This window comes from Hemicordylus capensis, chromosome 3 (genome assembly GCF_027244095.1).
Source record: "Hemicordylus capensis ecotype Gifberg chromosome 3, rHemCap1.1.pri, whole genome shotgun sequence".
NCBI classification, from domain to species: domain Eukaryota; kingdom Metazoa; phylum Chordata; class Lepidosauria; order Squamata; family Cordylidae; genus Hemicordylus; species Hemicordylus capensis.
Genome location: NC_069659.1, coordinates 104698599 through 104719105, shown reverse-complemented (window position 1 = coordinate 104719105; position 20507 = coordinate 104698599). Strand labels below are relative to the sequence as shown.

Sequence of the window (20507 nt, the reverse complement as noted above, 5' to 3'; positions counted from 1 at the left end):
ACTATAACTATAAAACCAAGGGCTGTGTCGGGGTGACCGCTGAAGCCAGCCTCCAAAGGGGGCAGGACTTTGGGATGGGCTTCAAGGGTGGGACAGAGGCATAAGGCAAGTAATGATGCAGTTTTAAGAACTTCTCTGGTTGTTTGCTAGGATTTGTGCAGGTACGTGTTTTGGTGAACTTTGAGTTGAGCGGAGCGTGCACATTGTACCCGGGATGATTCCAGTGGTGGTGGGGAATTGAGGAAGATGTGATGTTGGCAAGATAGCAGGCCATTACAGGGGAAGGGAGATCAGAAACCTAATAACTGTTACCCCTTCCAGGTTTGCTGCCAGCTCTTTGACCTTGAGGAGCAGTACCACCACCACCCCCGCCCCCTGAACCTCATCTTGCTTCTCTGTAATGACAGTTCAGTTCAAAATGAAACAGAGACCATCCGTGATTTGATCATGGATGATTGTGCTGACTTGGTATGTATTACAAAGACCTGGATGGGGGAGGCTAGTGGTCCAATTTGGGCCCAACTTCTCCTGGTAGGATACTCTGTTGTAGAGCAAGTGAGAGGACATGGGCAGGGAGGACGAGTGGCTGTGGTACATAAGACTAATATCTCCCTTACCAGGGTTGCTGTCAGGGAATTGGCCTAAATTTAACAAGTGTACCTACATCTGCAGACCAAGGATAGACTGGGACTTCTGTTGGTATACCATTTGCCCCGCTGCTCAAATGAGTCCCTAATTGAGCTGGCTGACTCACCTGTGGAGTTGATGTTGGAATCTCCCAGACAAGTAGTTCTGGGGGACTTTAATGTTCACTTTGGAACCAATTTGCCAGGATCAGCTCAAGAGTTCATAGCAGCTATGACAATTATGGGCCTATCTCAGGTGGTCTAAAGACCAACAAGGGAGCTAATACATGCCTCTCCTCCCCTGAATGAGTATTTGGATCCATCAGTTACTCATTTTAAATGAGGTTTTTAAACAGATAAATTCTCTCGTATTCGAGCTGAACTAGACTCTACAGTTACCGCAGTGTGGGGGTGTCTAGCAGCTTCTCTTGTGTGCCTAATTTGGATCAATTTCAGTTTGTGACTCCCAAGGATGTGAACAAGATACTTGGGACACTGCACCTCACCACCTGTTATCTCGGCCCAAGCCCAACATGGCTTATACAATTTAGTAGTGAGGGCTTTGTTAAATACATTAATGCTTCTCTAAGGGAGGGCAGGATATTATGAACTGCCCAGGGACTCTTTTGTATGGGGCAGTATATAAATGTACTAAAAAAAATGAACTGCCCCATCTAACCCCATAGCAGTTTCTTGCAGGGACTGTTGATATTATCTACCTTATGTTTCTTTTTAGACTGTGAAGCCCTTTGGGGTTCTTCAGTCTTTAATTTGAGAACATTTTGTTGAAAAGCAGTATATACAGTAAATATTCAGAATAATAATAAGAAATCCGTGGTGGACAAATACCCCCATTTTCATTCTTTTCAGTTTTGCTTTCTACCCCTAAAAATCCCCATATATTCGTTTCATTATTTTAAAAAAATCTGCATTTATATACATGTATTTTCCAGTATGTTCACATATTTCCTATTTATACAGTTGATACAATAATAGATTCTGAAGTATGCATTTATGTATTATTTTTCCACAAACATATGGAATATGTTCCTCTCCCCTTTTAGGGGTATGCACAAAACCAGATTCCCTGGTTTGGTTCAAGTCCAGCTCAGACTCGAACCAAACTGGGCATGGTCAGTTTTGTGCCCCCCAAACATACCCTGGCTCAGTTCAAATTTGAGCCAATTCAGGTGTTCTAAATTTAAAAATTATTTCTTGTTTACACAGTCAGACAAGTGTTATTGACTGGTTTGTTTTATCCATATATCGAGTCCTTCCCAAGGACCTGGGATGGCTGAATTTTATTATCAATGTTGTTGCTGTTGTTATAGATATCGTCGCAGAATATAGGCTGTTCCCAGTAAAGTTGCTTTTTGTAATTGGCTGATGGTGATTTCTGTGGCCCCTATGGTGTTGAGGTGCTCTTCAAGGTCTTTTGGAACTGCACCCATTACCACTGGGATTATTTTGGTCTTTTTCTGCCACAGCCTTTCAATTTCAATTTGTAGATCTTTGTATTTGGAGATTTTTTCTATTTCTTGTTCTTCTATCCTGCTATCCCCTGGTATTGCTATGTCGATTATTTTAACTTGTTTTTCTTTCTTCTCAACTACAGTTATATCTGGTGCATTGTGTGGCAGATGTTTGTCTGTTTGTAGTAGGAAGTCCCATAATATTTTTACATCTTCATTTTCTTCAACTTTTTCAATATTATTATTCTTATTATTATTGATTTAACACTTACTGCCAGGTCCGGGTCATTGGTGGTGGTTGCAGGGGGGTCTCCTTTTCTAAAAAGGACTGGACACTATGTGGTCAAAGGCCTAGACTGAGTGAGTAGTGTACTCCATTTTTTTCACACGTACCATACACCGACACAAATATAAGTATTGTTTGACTGTGCATTGTGTATTTTTAATTGTGATTTTTTTCTGGTTGTGTTAGGGAGGGTGGGAGGGGGGTTTGACATTTTGTGTTTTTTAAAGGTTTCATTTTTTAAGAAAGTTGTTTTTAGCTTTAAAGAAGTTTAAACAGGGAGTTTGTGTGAGGGATCCCCGTTAGAAGCTAGGTGTTAGGAAAGGGAAGGATAGCATAGTTGGGTTTTTTCGTTTTCTTGCTTTTATTTCCAGTCCCTCCACAAGAGTTTTGTCAAGGTTTTTAAAAACCTAAATCCTTGCAGTGTTTGTGCCTGCCACCGGAGCCCATTGGCACTGGGTATGTGGGGCACACTCTGCTGAACCCTACTCCCCCCAAATACTAGCTAGCTTCCTCTACCCATTTGCTCCCCCCCAAAAAAAACTATCTCCAAACCCCTCCCTACAGTGTGTGCCCAACGCAACTCATTGCCACTGGTTGTGTGGTGCGCACTCTGCTGAACCCCCCTCATGGATGGACATAAGTTCTATGTGTGTGACATCTTTGCAGTGAAGCAGGGGCGTAGCAAGGTTGGAGTGGGCCCAGAGACAAGATTTTAAAATGCCCCCCCCCGCAAAGTCCAGGGCCTCCGCACACCCCAGGCCCCCAAGGATTTAAGTCTGATATTCCAAAATAAGTATGCTGCCTGCAAATACATTTCACTGAATACACACACACACGTCACAATATATAGTGATATACATTGAGTACTATACATTTGTTTTACTTTTAATGCCTAGAACACACTAGAAAGATGAATGATTAAAATAGGCCCCTCGCTGCAGATTAGCAAAGGAGACTTTCAACCATGCAGGGTGAGCCTATGTTTGTTTTCTCAGAATTCTGAACAAATTCAGTCAAGTTTGATTGCAGGAGGTTTTTCACAGGAGGCTTTTAAAGCCCTTTAAGACACATCTCCTCTGGAATGGAGGTGCTGTATTCACATGTTGGCCAGATTTACCCTGAAGTCCCTGCAAGTTATTGGGGAGCAGTTCACACACAAGAAAAATAAAATAAAAGCACCACACATGCTTCACAGTTCTCACTCAGACCTTCTGGGTTGCAAAACAACTTGAACATAAGTGCATTTATAAATGAATGAATGAATAAATAAAATTAATAAAATACTGTTCCAGAAGTTTTTGCAATTTTCTGCCATGAAACAAGCCACTTATAGGACTTTTTAGATAGTTTTTTTTAAGTCAGCAAATTTTCCAAGCTGTTTCAAAATAAATATTCAGAGACTTCTCGGTCCCTCCCCCCCCCATATCCAAGCCCTATGGCAAGCAGATCCCTATATATGGGGGGGGGGCCGGAAAGGTAACCACAAAAAGGAGTTCACACTCTACCTGGCAAATGCTGGTCTGGGTTAAGCAGGGCAGCAAGGGGTCTTCTGCTGCAGAGAACACTCTGGCTGCCTCCTCCTTCCTGGCTTGCTTGGGCCCTACTCGAGTTCAGGCTTCACTGCGGCCTACACGGAGGCCTCCCTGGAAGCCCGCCCACCCGCCGATCAGCTGAGAGGCGGGAGAAAAGGAGCTCCTTGCAGCTTGCCTGCTGCTTCGATTGCGGGCCAGCAGAACAAGCAGGAGAGACGGCGAAGAGGGCAAGTGGCTGAGAGGCTATGGGGCTGGGCAGGGGGCAATGGGGAGTCACATGAGGTGCCTCTGGGGTGCCCCTCCAGGCAGTGGGGCCCCCAGACAACTGTCTCCCCTTGCCCTATCATTGTTACGCGCCTGCAGTGAAGACTAGGTTATACTTGTGTTCAAGACGCATCATCATTTTTTTCAAACTTGATTGTTTGCGTTATAATAGGTTCTGTTGCCACAGGCTATGTTCCATTGCAGAATTTTTTTGTTGCAATACGTGCAGATGTTCTCATCACCCTTCTACTTGTGTGGGTGGGAGGTGGGGTGAGTAACCTTGCTGTGCCACTGCCAGCCTTGTTTTGCATCCAGGGATCTGAACTTAGTCTGCTTAAGGCCGGGTGCCAAAGTAACACCCGGCCTTAACAAAATAACCAGTCTCAGCTTTGGTGGAATGTCTATGTGTGTAGTGTTAGTTGCTTGATGATGACATGCTTGTGGGAGGGAGGGCATTTGATGTTTGTTCTCTGAGCTATCACACTTGCTTGCTGGTTGCTGCTGATGTTATCTTGCATCTGGGGGGCCATGGGCAGTGGATTTCATTGTTGCACACTGTGTTGTGTTATCTAAATTAATTGCAGTTCTGTGGGGGGAGAGTGGATGTGGTGTGGGTTGTGCTGTAGTGCACATTGGGTGCTGAGTTGATTCTTTGGTGCAAAATGAATGATGACCAAAGAATCCACTCAGTTTGCAAAGAATCCACTCTTAACACCTCAGAAATTGAAAATAAGAACAAAACCAAGTACCCCACAGGCTTGTGGTACCCCAAGGCACCCATTGCCCACCCATTGGGCACTACCACCCAACCTACTCTACTGCCCCCTGGCCCTTATTTTCCCCAAATCAAATTGCATTTGATTCGGATTTGCTTCAAATCCTTAAACTGAAAGGATTTAAGGATTTAAATCCTTAAAAATCACCTTACGTGGAGCAGTGCAAAAATGCTTGTCTAACAAGCAGAAGGTTGCCAGTTCGAATCCCTGCTGGTACTATATCAGGCAACAGTTATTATCAAGAATAATAATAATAACAATAACAGCAGCTGCAGTTATATAGGAAGATGCTGAAAGGGATAATCTCATACTGTGTGGGAGGAGGCAATTGTAAACCGCTCTTGTATTCTACCAAAGAAAACCACAGGGCTCTATGGGCACCAGAAGTCGAAATTGACTTGATGGCACACTTTATCTTTACCTTTCAATTTAAATCCAAATCGAATTGGGGGTTGAATTCAGCGGGTTCAGATTCAAGCTGGAATCGAATCTGGACAATTTGATTTGAGCTTGAATCAAATTTTTAAAAAAAGATTCATGCACATCCCTAATAGTTGCTCACTCTCTTTTATGCTGCCCTTGATTTTTATTGTTTTATGTACCTTACTTTGTTATTACGTTATCTTATTGTTATGAAGTTACCCCTGCTAACTTGGCAAAGAGGCACCTTTTAACATGGTGATTCTCTTTATTTAGCAGGGGGAGAGTAACTGGCCCTGTTCACCCCCAGCACAGTACTTCCAGTGACTGTGGCTGGTGTCTATCTTATGTTTCTTTTTAGATTGTGAGCCCTTTGGGGACAGGGATCCATCTTATTTGTTTGTTATTTCTCTGTGTAAACCGCCCTGAGCCATTTTAGGAAGCACGGTATAGAAATCAAATGAATGAATGAATGAATGAATATACTAGAAATTAATGCATTTATTCTAGAGTCCAAGCATGTCAATTGGTATTCATGACTCCCTGTATTTCCAGTGGATGTTCAGATAGCACCCTGTGTTCATTGGGCATTTTTGTTATTCATTCAGCACATCCCAGTAATCCCTTGGGAACCCCCCCCCCCACTTCCTTGGAACATAAAGCACACCTTTCAACTAACTGCTTGCATCTGGGTGGGCTGGCAAGCCTGAAACTCTGAGTATTAATTTCTTATAGCAAACACTATGACATTCTAGGGGTAACACCAAGGTAAAGGTATGCTCCTGCACATGTTTACTTGGGCAGCCTCCATAGGGCTTTATGGGTGCCAGCTTACTGCTTCTGAGGAAATGCGCAAAATATTAGTATTAACCTCAGCTTTAGAATTAACTTCAGCGCTGGTTCTGCCCTGGCTCAGATGAAGCAGAGGATGAGCATGCAAATAAGCCCCATGTTAGTGGGATGAGGTTAATAATAAAGTTAATAAAGTCTGGAACAAAAACAAACTTTCTATATTATATTTAGTATCACGGTCTTGTGTGAATGTCTTTGCATATAAACCATCTACAATAATGACAAATGTTTCATCTTTAAAACTCCTCTAAGCATCGTCCCCAACCCCCACAAGGAAAAAAAGGGGGGCGGAATACACAGTCTGAGGCAATCAGCCTGTGTATTTATCAGCCTGTGTATTTCCCCCATTTTTTGGGGGGGAGGGTAAAAATAAATACACAAGCTGTTGCAATTTTTCCTCGGGGAGCTTGGCTGGCATCTTTTTTTGCCACTCATGGAAGAGATGAGGCAGGCTGCAGCAGGCTGCAGCAAGGAGAAGAGGTTGATGCAAGCTCCGTTCTATTCAGAGGAAATGGCTCTCTCTCTTTCTTCTGATTAAGTTGTAAGTTTTTCTTCTACATAAGTGCATTTGTTTGCTTGAGGGGAAGGGGGCACAGCCCACCCAGCAATAAAGCGGAGAATGCATGGATCCATCATTTAATGTACTGCCAAATTCCCAAGACCAGCTGAATCCTCATATCCACAGAGTCTAATGAATCCCATTTCACACGTGAAGTTGCAAAAACATTAAAATGGAAGCACTGGGGTCATGTACTTTGGTGCTGTTGAAGGATCTTGGGCACCCTACTTCTCCAAAGGAATTCACACAATTAATTCAACTTTCTTCAGAGTAGAGGGCTTTGCCTCATGAAATAGCTCTATAAATGTTCAGATGTACCTTTGTTCTACCACCTTGGCATACTACTGGAATTTTGAGCAGATCCTTTTAAAAGGCTCTTTTATCCCATGCTGTTTCATTTAGGAGGGTAACAGCAATTTGAGATTAAGCCAGTTAAAAGACCCTTCAGCATATTTGTGGTATTTTAAATCTCTAACAAATGCTAGGCACAACAAATGTTAATTTTCCTAAACAGGTAATTACTGTAGATACTTTAGTATGATTGATGAAGGCCTGCCATAGTGGTTTAAACTCTTAATAGTAGAATGTGGGGGTGAATGTAGTCACTTGATATTTTAAAATGCTCAACCACCAGCAATCCAACTTCATGCTCTGACTCCCCACCCCACATTTCATTCTTAGAGGTAAACTAATAGAATCATATATGTGCAAGTCTGAGACACAAAGTTGGAAGAAGATTTAAGTGAAAACAAATACTCATATTGTGAAAAAGAAACTTCTCATTTCTTTGATAATACTCTAGCAGCAAATCTTCAACATTTCTGAACAACATTTATCTGTACTATCAGCATCGCTGCCAAGTTAGCAAAGAAAAAAAAACCCACCTAAGCTATACACACAATATAGCATTTTGAATTTACCATTAGATACTTTCACATGTTATCTTCCTTTTTATTCCAAGTGGACTTAACAGTCTCACTTTTTATCTGCACATCCTTTTCTTGCTCAGATATAGCAAAATGTGCAGGGATTACACTATAATACAGGAGCAGTGAAGAATGACAGCTGAGCTCATCAACCACATGATCCCAGAATAAGACTGATCATCAATTTGTGATAATATTTGGGATCAATCTATTTGGATTCAACAATATTGGTTTAAGTGCCATATAAAATTAGGGCACATCCACAGGATGAAAATGCCAACTTCCTCAGATTAGTAAGCACTATAGCCATAATCAAAGGGATATTGCAAGGATGCACAGAGATATTCTCAATGCTGCACACTCAGCTTTACCTAGCAATCAGAACACAAGCTTGAGCATCTCCTGGAAATAGTGTAAAATCTGTTTATTCATGATGGCCTTTCGTGGTTAGGGATATTGAAGATAGAAAAAGAAACTAGGTCAATCATGAAAGTGGTAAAGAGAACAACTACCCCTATCCAACTCCAGCATAATATCTTCAGTGGTAGTTGCTAGTGTTTACATTAAGCTTTAGATTGTGAGTCCTTTGGGGACAGGGAAACATCTAATTTATATTTCCATGTAAACAACTTTGAGAATTTTGTTGTTGTTGTTGAAAAGCAGTATAAAAATATTTGAAATTATAATAAATAATCATTGTAACTGGGTTTTTATAATTGTAATGCGGGTCTGGTCTGAGTCATTGGAATTGGGTGGGTTATAAATAGTTTTATTAGTTGCTGGAAGACGGGATATAGGCACACATTGCTATTATACTACCTCTGATAGGAAAGAAATAAAATTAATATAGTTGATATTTCATATTTTCCCAGTTCATCTAGTGCATTTTAACTTTCACATAGATGTCACGGAGACCAAAACTAACTGGTGGATAAAATTTATTCATAATGGCAGCAAGGAGCATGACATCCACCTCATGGGTGTAAAAATGCTTTGGAATGTTGAGGCAGATCTATAATATTACAATGAATTCCTGAGCTGCAAAGTCTCCATTTGAAGACAATAAGAAGGCATATCCTTCCGTATAGCGCACAAACATATGTGCATGCAGGAAATGTATGTTTGTTTGGTTTTGCACCTAAAGTGCCCCATATGGATGACACTACTGATATTTTAAGAATGCATAGACATCACCCTTCAGCAACTAATATGATAGGGAAATGCTTTATGGTTTCTCTGCCTTCACAAGTCTATCAATCACAAAGTGTTCTTTTTCAAGGATCTGAAAGCACGCACACAGAATGCACATTCTTTTTAATTGACCCTTGTTTTAAATTTTGAAACAAAGCCCTTTGAAGTCGCAACTGTTAACATTAACAGACAGCAACACCTTAATGGAAAAACACCATTGACTACCTATTTGATACAGTCTGCAGAACAAACAAGATAACCATGTAATGCTTTATCTTCTTGTTTTCATGGTAATCACAAGGGCCAGAAACAGTTTTGTTCATCATTCATTCAGTAAGACAGAGATCAGATCTGGCAGAACACACCTCACAAGAGGATGGTGTGTTGGATTAATTTAAAAGCTAAGTAATCTATAGTGTGTACACATGTGGAACTGATTGGCTGGGCTTGTGTGCTGGCATGGAATGTTAGCTGCCTCAGAAATAAAACAGAATTCAGCTCAATTTCTGTGAGAGAAGTGAAACTGTCAATTTGGCTGGGATTGAAATATCTCATAGGGCCAGGTGGTGGACTGGGAAGGAGGATGTTCTGAGTGACAAGGAACTGTTGCTAGATTTGCTTTTTGTGCCCGGCTCCCAGGAGCCTCCCTGTTTGCAGATGCATCTCCAGGCTTGGAGATTGCACTTTGGATATGCTCAAAAGCTTCACAGCAACATGACCTCTCAGTTAATTATATATACTAGCTGAACCTGCACATATCATCTGTGTGCTAGGCCCCCTCCCACCGCCACAGCCTCTGCTTGCTCAGTGTCAGCCACCCACTTTCACCCACCCCCTCCTCGCTGCTTGCTTGCTCACTCACCCCATACCCGCTCCTCTTTTGTATCTGCCTATGGAATCCCCACTGCCCAATCATCACAGTGCTTCTGTTCTGTTACCTCCAATTGGTAAAGCACTGTGTGGGTGGGGCTTGCCACATACGATGTGTGTGTATGTGTATGGATGGGGATAGGTCACTTCATTGGCAATGGGCTAGTCGCCCCTAGATTTGGCTACAAACAAAACTAATTGGAATGGAGATCAAGATGCACACACCCTCCCTATGAGGGCCTCCCAGGTAAGTAGATTCCAGAGTTAACTATAGGGAGTTAACTGGCCACTCTGAACACAGACTAAACTATCTTCTTAACTCCCCTCATCCTCTTGCATGAGATAACAACACATTAATGAGCTGATTATGCCAAGCAGGAAGAAAAGTAGATAAGGCAGTGAAGCAATGGCCTCTCCATCACACAGAAGATGAGTCAGTGATGTAGACCTAGAGGTGTACCCATTAAAATTATTGACAGGATAACTGGAGAGCCTGACCAAGCACAGATACTTTTGTGCGCACCTGCATACTCTGATTTTCATCACTATCAGCCTTGCATACAGAAGGCGATCTCCACATTGTTACATCCAGGAAAGAGCGACCAACAATAATACATTCCATGCAGGTCCACCCTGATACTTCTAATCAGCAAAGCAGGACAGTAAGAATTTGCCCCCAAGGCATGTTTTGGGATATAAGTATCTCCACTTCCATGATCCAGTTTGCTTCCTTGTACTTGAAACTTGGGACTCCAACGAGCAATCTTTGTGGACAGGGAGTCATCTTATTTGCTTTATTTCTCTTTGTAAACCGCCCTGAGCCATTTTTGGAAGGGCGGTATAGAAATCGAATTATTATTATTATTATTATTATTATTAATTATGATAATAATAATACAGCTGCCACCACCAACACCAACACACACTGGGGTACTCAGTTTATCTTTTACGTATATTTGACGTGTTTAGGTTCTTTGGTGTCTTCATTCGACACTGTCATTTCTTCTGTTCATTTTGACCCCAGCTCTTTGCAGGTGGGGGCAGGGAATTAGTGGCATCTCATGTTCCAACTACCCCCCAACTCACAAGCCACTGGGTACTCAGTTTATATTTTAGGAATTTTTGAAGTGTTTAGACTCTTTGGTGTGTCATGAATCCTCATAGGGATTCATTATGAGGAAAAGTTATTAGACACCAAAGAGTCTAAACACTTGAAAAAAATCCTAGAACTTAAACTGAGTAGTACCCCACTGATTGCGGGTGGGAGGGGGTTGTATTTGGCACATGGCAGTTGACAGTTGACACTGTTGAAAAGACAGTCAAAATGAATAGAAGAAACAAAGGTGTGTAATGAATCCAGATAGGGATTAATTGAGGGAAAGTTATTAGACACCAAAGAATCAAACACTTGAAAAATAGTGACCACACATTTTGCTCCATAACTCCACTTCTACAAGGGCTAGACCTTAGCTTTTTTTAAAAAAAGAAAGCTGGGAATGTGCTGGAATTAATAGGAGGGATCCAAATCTCGAATCAATTCAAATCAAATCAGGCGCAATTCGATTTGTACCCAAATCTAGCCAATGGACCGCAGGGGTGATTTGTTTTGTCTCCAAATCACCCAAATTAGCTAGATTCAGGTACAAATCAATTTGTACCCAAATCAATTTGCACGTCCCTATTGGGAACTTATACAATTAGACTTTAAGCTAAAATGCCTCATTATCTAGAAATGTATTTTTATTTGCTTTAAACACACACTTCTCTTCTCTGTATCCTCCTCTTTCAAATAAATATCTTCTTTTTATTTTGAAACTATCACCTTATATCAATCCAGTCATTTCTTGAGTCCAAACGTTTACACAAATTAAAACTGACCCCCTTTAAGAGCTAATCCACTATAAACCCAATCACTGGGGTGCTGACTAAACACCCCTGGACCAGTTCCATTAACAGAGCCCAGAAGTAAAGAGACTGAAGGATACAGAGTAGGTAATGGACTGAGAAAGAATAATCTAGCTAGCAAAAGTGGTCAAGAGACAGGATGACTAAAGGTTTCTCCCATAGAATACAATGATAGTCACTATTGTTAATGCACCATAGAGTCTGCTGCTGCTAATACTAATGATAGGTCAAATTTGCTAAATTTCCTGTGGAGTTCTTTATGCGACTGACATTCTGGGGATAAAGATATGTGCCTTTTTTGAGGATAATTTCTAGTTGTTCACTATAATGTGAACAATAAAGTGTGTTTTCACATGATATATAAATTGTTGATAAACTCAGTCTTTAATACAAATGTCTACATCGTCTGGAGTCTACAACTACCGGTATTATTCACATATGGCACAAAGAGACAAACATACTTTCAAATACCAAAGATAACCTATCTTTGGTATTTGAGTGTATGTTTGTATATTTACGCCTCTGCTGCATATACACAATTAAATTGAACTACTATAAGGACTTAATCTTCTGAGCTCTAAACCGATTTCCCCTGCCAGGACTTAGATCTGGAACATATAAACAACCCCCTCTATTGTGTGCAGAGTGCCTTTCTTCCCTAATGAACAGAAAGGAAAGCCATCCTCTTTACAGGTATTGGAGAAGGGAGTGAAGCAAGATTTCCAAGCTCAAAGACACTGTTTCAAGGCTCTATTACAGATGTTCACAAACTGGATTTCGTAATTCAATTCAAGCTCAAATCAAATTGCAAAATCTTCGAATAAAGTCATTGAAACAGCTGGCTCAGACAGCTGTTTCGACAAATTGATTTTGAATCACTCAAATCAATTTGAGCACCATTTTTTCTAGGTAGAGCTGGTCTACCAATTGGGGTCAGTGAGTAGCCACCCCAGACTTAGCTTGTCAGCCCATTTTAGTGGCAATTCGATATGAGTTTGAATCACTTGAATAACCAAGATTTGAGCTCAAATCACCCCGATTCAAGCTTGAATTGATTCAACAAAGATTTGCACATCTCTAGTCTCTATTCCTTCTATATATTTAAATGATAATAACTGTGTAAAGGAAGAAACAGGTTGCTCACCTGTAACTGATGATCTGGTAGAGATCCGTCGATATCCATAAGAATGGGTTCTGCGCCTGCGCAGGAGCCCCACGGTATCCATGCCTGAGCTCGTCGAAGTGCCCAAGCCACGCCCCCACGCTGCTGCGTGCTATAAAAGGTGCGGCTGAGGCACGTAATCCCTCAGTTCTTGGACGACCGCCGTGGAGGACGATCATCCAACAGGTAAGTTCTTCCATGACAAAAAAGAAAAAGTATCTCAAGAGGAGAGAGCCACACACCAGTACGCACATAGACGTAGCACTACTGCAGAGGGGAAGGTCGGGAGGGTCTTATGGATATCGACGGATCTCTACCAGATCATCAGTTACAGGTGAGCAACCTGTTTATCTGGTTCAAGATCCGTCGATGCCCATAAGAATGGGTGTTTGGCAAGCTCCAAGAGGTGGCGGGAGCAGTAGTAGGCTAAAACAACACCTGTTTCAATACGCTTCTCCCGAAGGTAGCCTCCGCAGCAGAGCGTACGTCTATGGCGTAGTGTTTTACAAAGGGGGATTCTGAGGACCAGGTAGCAGCTTTACAGATATCCCTGAACGAGACTCCAGAGAGGTGTGCAGCAGAGGAAGCCTGAGCCCTAATGGAGTGGGCTTTAATGGCCTCAGGAGGCGATTTGTCCTGAAGATGATATGCCAGCAGGATGAGTTCCACCAACCATCTGGACAATCTCTGCCTTGAAATGGGAGAACCTATATTTGGTCCCGTATAGGATATAAATAGCCGATTAGACAGCCTGAATGGTTTTGTGCGGTCCAGGTAGTATAGGAGGGCACGGCGTACATCCATAGCATGCAGTGACTGTTCAAGAGCAGAAGTAGGGTTGCCGAAGAAGGTAGGTAAGATGATATCTTGGTTTAAGTGGAAGTTAGATACCACATTGGGCAAAAATGCAGGGTCGAGACACATACGGACCTTGTCTTGAAGAAATATCGTGTAGGGGGAGTCGACCCTGAGAGCTGTCAGTTCACTTACACGCCTAGCCGACGTGACTGCAACCAGGAAGGCTGTTTTCCAAGAGAGTAGCCTCAGGGAAGAGGTGGTCATGGGTTCAAAAGGAGCCTGAGTCAACGAGGAGAGAACCAAAGATAGGCTCCATGGTTCAACCGGCATCCTGATTGCGGGGTAAACCCGCGACAAACCTTTCAGGAAGGCTTTGCTCAGTGGGTGTGAGAATAATGTCTTTCCATCACTTCCCGGGTGGTATGCAGACAAGGCAGCTAGATGGACCTTCAGGGACACGTTAGCAAGACCCTTTGCTTTCAAAGATGTAAGGTATCGTAGAACTTCACGGATGGAAGCTCGTTTAGGAAGGAATCCCTTGGTGCGTGCATAAGATCTAAAATGATCCCACTTGTGCTTGTAGTTGCGGCGCGTAGATTCCTTGCGTTGATTAAACAGAATATGAGTCAACAGAGTATCCTCCACACAGTTAGATGGAGGGTCTGGACGTCTGGATGCAGAATGAGACCTCCGTCTTGAGTTAGAAGATCTGGATAGCGAGGTAGGTGCTTGTAGCAGTTCTTTGCCAGTCTGCGTACTTGTGGAAACCAAGATTGTCTTGGCCACCAAGGAGTCACTAGGATGCAACTGGTCGGATTTGAAAGAAGACGGGCCACTACTCTGGGTATTAATGGCAAAGGGGGAAACATGTAAGGTGTTTCCAGGGACCAATCCAACTGAAAAGCATCCCCGAGAGAAAGGTTGTCGTGTCCGGCTCTTGAGCAGAAGCGGACACATTTCGCATTCTCTGAGCAAGCAAAGAGGTCCACTGAAGGCCGCATCCAGTGGTCGAAGAAGGGAGCTATCACATCTGTCCGGAGTTCCCATTCGTGTTGACGGTCTTGCAAGAAGATCCTGCTTAGGTCGTCCGCCAGGGTGTTGTCCAGACCCTTGATGTGTACAGCTAAGGGGTAAATGCGGTGCAGAATGCACCAGTGCCACATCTGAACACTGAGAGCACACAGGCTGCGGGAGACCGTCCCACCCTGGCGATTTATATAGGCTTGAGCAGTTGTGTTGTCGAGGTGGATCTGGACAACTTTCCCCCGAAGGATGGGCAGGAAGGACTGTAAAGCCTGGAAAACAGCTAGAAGCTCCAGGAAATTGATGTGCAGTTTGGCTCGTTGAGGGGACCACTTCCCTTGAATCTTGTGGTTGCCGCAATGGGCCCCCCAGCCTTGAAGTGAGGCATCTGTCGCCATCCAAGCTGAAGGGGAGGGGGTCTGAAAGGGCACCCCTTCGAGTAAGTTCTTGCGGTTGGTCCACCAGGCGAGAGATCGAAGTATTTCCGGTGAAAGTAGAAGGTGCTTCGTTTGACTGTCTCTGGCAGGATGAAATACCGATAGAAACCAGATTTGGAGCTTTCTCATTTTGAGTCTCGCATAATGGATTACCGTATTGCAGGATGCCATTAGACCCAGAAGACGCTGAATCACGCAGGCTGGTTGCAGAGGATGTTTCTGAATCAGGGAGATGAGATCCTGAATGCAGGTGAATCTGTCTTCTGGAAGAAATGCTCTTTGTTGCCCCGTGTCCAGGATTGCTCCTATATAGGAGATCACGGGTGCTGGTTCCAGATGCTATTTTTTCCAGTTTATTAAGATGCCCAAGTCGTGAAGCAGGCTCACTACATATTGGATGTGCGAAACTAACTCGCCTTTGTCCCTTGCAGTCAGGAGCCAGTCGTCCAGGTACGGATAGACCGACACGCCCCTGGTTCTTAGATGTGCAATCACCACTGCCATACATTTTGTAAAAACCCTTGGGGCGGTGGACAATCCGAAGGGTAATACATTGTATTGAAACACTTTGTCGCCGACAGTGAATCGTAGGTATTTGCGGTGGCATGGACGTATGTTGATATGAAAATAGGCGTCCCTGAGATCCAACGTTGCAAGCCACCTTTCCCCCTGGAGCAGCGGGAGGATCTGTTGCAACGTCATCATACGGAACTTTTTGACGTGGATGAATTTGTTCAGGCGTCGTAGGTCCATGATGGGTCGGATGCCCCCATCCCTTTTGGGGATCTGAAAGTATTTTGAATAGAACCCCGTCTGCCTGTCTGCCCATGACACCGGGGCAATAGCCCCTTTCTCCAACAGCTCCTTCACTTCCTGAAGTAGTCGAGGTGAGGCGGGAGTGAGTTTTATCCTCGTGAAGTGTGGTAGGGACCTGAACTCGATCGCATAGCCAGAGGATATAATCTTCAGGACCCAGCGGTCCGATGTTATATTGTGCCATGCGGGGGCATGGCTTGCCAGCCTGATCAAAGGCTGGGACGGAAGGTTGGAGAGATCCGTCAGAGTTGATGGAAGAGCCCCCGCTGGCGGGAAAAGGGGGATATGTGGAGATAGGGCAGGAACAGGTGTCAATGGGCAATCTACATCCTCAAAGGCGCTTTTGAGTATCCTGTGTCTTTGTACGTTGGGCTTGAGTATTCTTTTTCTTCTGATAGAAAGGTCGACGATGATAGGAAGAGTAAGGTTTTCTAAAATCACGTCTATCTTGAGTTCTGAAAGACGAACGGAATTTGCCATAGTTGCTGCGTAAGGAAGAGGAGGAAGTCGATGTAGAGGGGTGAGAGGTAAGTCTTAGCAGTAAATTTTGATTTTTTTAGCTGCTCCATAGTTGAGTCAGTTGTCTCACTGAAAAGACCAGTGCCATCGAAGGGCAACCCCTCTATCTTGTCCCTCATATCCAATTGGAGGCCAGTAGACCTAAGCCAGGCATGTCTCCTCAGTGTTATTGCTGCTGTCATAGCACGTGATTCGCTTTCCGCCAAGTGCTTGGCAATGCTGAGTTGCCTGCGGGTCAAATCTCCTGAATCTTCAAGGGTACGACGAAACTTAGCCTTAAAGTCCTCATAGGGTAGGGAGTCCAGTTCAATCTCCAGTTGCTCCCAGAGACCATGTGTATATTTAGCAGTGCATGCTGCATAATTTGCTACTTTAATTGACAGGCAAGAAGTTGAATAGACTTTCCTTCCCAGCAAGTCTAGTTTTCTACCCTCCTTGTCAGGAGGGACTGTGTACCTTTTGCCAGATTTGGAAGCCGTGGCACAATCGATGACTAGCGAATTGGGTGCCGGGTGTTTTATAAGGTACCCATTGTCCTTATCCTGAACTCTGTAGAGATTCTCTAATTTTTTGGACGTGGGAGTGGAGGTGTGCAATACCTCCCAAGCACATTTCGCAGCTCTTGTGATGACTGGTAACATTGGTAGTGCCACCGGGGCAGTAGATTGGGATCTCAGCATAAAGTTATATACTGGGTCATCAATGGTGGCCAATTGGGAGCGTATGTCCAAACCTAGAGCATCGGCCATGTTGCGAATATGCTTATGGTAAGCCTTGAGTTCATCATTGGGTGAAACGTAGGTTACTGGAGCCACGTCTGTGGGTGGTTCCACAACAGAACTACCATCCTCCGGATCAGACTCGAAGTCTGAGGAACCATAATGTTCCGAAGGGGAAGCGGGTGGTGGTTGATCATCTGTATCCCGGCCGGGAAGGGTTTGAGTAGCAGACGTAGCCAGAAGTCCCGACAAAGATGTTTGTGTGGCTGTAGAAGCCAAGTGAAGTACTGAGGTTTGTGTCTCCTGTTGGCTCACCGCTAGTTGGCACGTCTGAGTGGCCACCGACCGAAAAGTGGAGAGGGGTCTGGCAGGAGTGACTGGTCCCCAGGGCCTCTCAATATCATCCCTATTTGGACCCGCAGGAGAAGAGACGCCCAATGGGTGGCGGTATCCACAAGAGTGCCAAGGCGTTTGAGGGTGCAAGCGGCTGGGTGATGAAGGAGCAGGAGGATGCGATGGTGTTGCTAATTCCCGAGGATCAGCTCCAACCGAAGGAAAGCCAGTGAAAGTCGAGCGACCGCTCGAGGTCGAATCTAGGAGAGAGAGGAGAGAACGAGTGGCAGCCGGAAGAGATTCCTCCGCGTCGACATCGACGACCTGGAGAGAAGGTATCGGTGGTCAATACCGAGGAGTCACTTGCGTCGACGCCGAGAGGATTGGAGTGTGCAACGTCGATGACACGGGCAACGCAGGCTGTGGTGTCGACGGGGAGGACGATGATGCCAGAGGTGTTGGAGCTGGAGAGAGAGCTCTCGCCGTCGGCATCGAGACTGGTGTTAAGCGAGGAAGGGTCAGTATCTGATCGGTGTCGAAGGTTGCAGTTGTTCCAAGAAAAACACCGGAGGGACGTTCGGTGTCGAGCGCATTTGATGCCGACACAGCAAGATTGGAAGATTGTGTCGGAGGGTCGTCAGCATCGCATATAATAGATGCCGGAGGAGGTAGTAACACAGCTGCGTGTACTGCTAGCGCTGTGGAAGTTGTTGACGTCAACAATGCCGGTTCCCTTACGGGCAACACTGGTTGAGCCGTGGAAGGGGACGGCGTTCGATCCCGACGACCTTCCAGATCTTTGCGACGCTTGGAAGTATGTGACGCGGAGAGATCCTCATGTCGTCGTTGGGTAGCCCTTTCACGCTCCTTGGAGCTGTGGGAAGGTCTTGAGGCAGTAGACGCATCTTCCTTTGATGACTTTGCCGAAGACGAGCGCTTTTCCGACGCTGAGGAACCCTTCGATGTTGAAGTGGTTTTGGCGGGAAACACGTCAGAGGATTTACGGGTACTCGATATCGAGGAGCGATTCGGCGTCTTTTGCGCTGGTGTAGAGTGCGCAGCAGACGTCGAAGGTGTTGAAGGGCTCAAAACCTCATCATATATTGCTGCCCGTAGGCGAAGCGCTCGGTTCTTCCTTGTCTGTTTTGAGAAGGACAGACAGATTTTGCAGGAGGAGACATTATGTTCCTCACCGAGGCATAACAAGCAGAGGTCGTGCACGTCTTTAGAAGGTAGTTTCGCTCTGCAACCCTCACACCATTTGAAGGATTTCTTTCCGTCAGCCATAATCAGGTCAAAAGCTGTTCCGTGTTCGTTTGCCAGAAGTTACCGCAGCCAGTCCAAGTTCGAGGTCACCAAGAATCACCGTCAGCCGTTCCGTAGTCAGATCCAACGAAGTCCGATATTCCAGTCCGAGTCAAAAGATTATACAGGAAGAACGAAAGAGGAATTTTTCCGATGAAGAGGCACAGACCGCAGGTCTAATACACAAGGCGGTCGGAAAAGAACTGAGGGATTACGTGCCTCAGCCGCGCCTTTTATAGCACGCAGCAGCGTGGGGGCGTGGCTTGGGCACTTCGACGAGCTCAGGCATGGATACCGTGGGGCTCCTGCACAGGCGCAGAACCCATTCTTATGGGCATCGACGGATCTCGAACCAGATCTAATTGTTTTCTCTAAAATAGCAAAAATTGCCACACACACACACACACACACACACACACACACACACACACACACACACAGAGCTATCTCATTTACAGTAGATGCTTAAACAATTCCTAGACAAGTATAAGCAAAAAGATAAACCTCAAAACTTTGTATAATTTAGTCGGAACTCGGGACAAACACCAACACTGAAAACACTACTTAGTCAGAATCCTTTATCTAAGCATACACACAGTGAAAGTAGCATAAAGCAAATCAACAATGGACCATGAACCATTGTTTGTGAAGAATCTAAAAGTCCATATTTAGACCATGATTTCAAAAGTGCTGAGCAACTACAACTTCTATTGTAAGCAGTAAGAATTGCAGCTCTAAGCACTCTTTAAGAAAACAGCCTATTTTGCCTTAGTGCACAACAAAGAACATACGCTTTGTAATCATGGCTGTAAACCCAGAAGTGGTGGTTCAAATTAGTTGAGTCTGAAGGAGTTTATTATGCTAGATTAATAAAGAGCAGGATTAAGTAGGACACCTTGAAAAACTAAATTAAAACCTGTATTTGTGGTGCACCTACAAAAAAAATGAAAGCAGGAAACTTGGTGACAAAAGGATTTTCATAGTCATAACGGTGAAAAAAATAAATTTCCACTCACAAAAGAAAGCCTGTTTTGCACTGACCTTCAGGATCGAGGAGTTTCTCAATTCCTAAGTGTCGTTTAGCTATGTTGAATGCATGGTCTAATCGCTGTACAGCTGACTGCTGACAAAGCACACTGTCCCAATCAAACAGATCTGGCCTGAAAAGAGAGAGAGAGAGAGAAATTACCTACGCAACCATATTTTCATGTATTTTAAATTCTAAATTCTGGAGGGGGGAGACCTATATACAAAATATACAATTCTCTGTCTAATAGAAAACTTAACATTCGAACAAGAAATTTACCCAGTATTAGTTAAATGCTATAGGCCTGTCTTAAATTTGTTATAGGCAGGGGTCAAATTACAGTTCATATAAACAATCTGGGACCTTAGACTATTTATTACAGTGTTTGCAGTATAAATACTTCATGACATCATCATTTCAACTAATCCTTCAGGACATAGATTTGTAATCCTTTAGGACATAAATTTGTTTTCAACACTACAGAAGAAGGAAGTTTAATTGGATTTATTAATGTTTAATTAACATGGACATGATCTAGCTCATAGTAAGTGCAGCACATGCACCAAGAGATTCTCATAAGCTCATCAGAGCTCTGTTTCCATATCTAACCCAGCAAGCACACACAGAGGTAGCACAATAGATCACTGCAGAAATGGGAGATCTGTGTGTGCCTCCCATATACCCTCCAG

General features: G+C 43.9%; 1 protein-coding gene across 18 annotated transcripts in view; it reads right to left on the bottom strand.

Annotated features, from left to right (window-relative positions):
• The window catches only part of DMD (dystrophin), a 1901967-nt gene that overhangs the window by 1297563 nt on the left and 583897 nt on the right, over positions 1-20507 (bottom strand). For 17 of the 18 annotated variants that reach the window (XR_008319265.1, XM_053308495.1, XM_053308494.1 and 14 more), the window contains one exon: positions 19833-19951. Coding sequence is in view for 16 of the 18 variants with exons in the window: in XM_053308495.1 (XP_053164470.1) it covers positions 19833-19951 (119 nt within the window). In the remaining 2 variants the exon portion in view is untranslated. Of the gene's footprint in view, positions 1-3889; positions 3977-19832; positions 19952-20507 lie in introns of those variants that run through there. The other variant, XM_053308508.1, reaches the window with a different exon arrangement.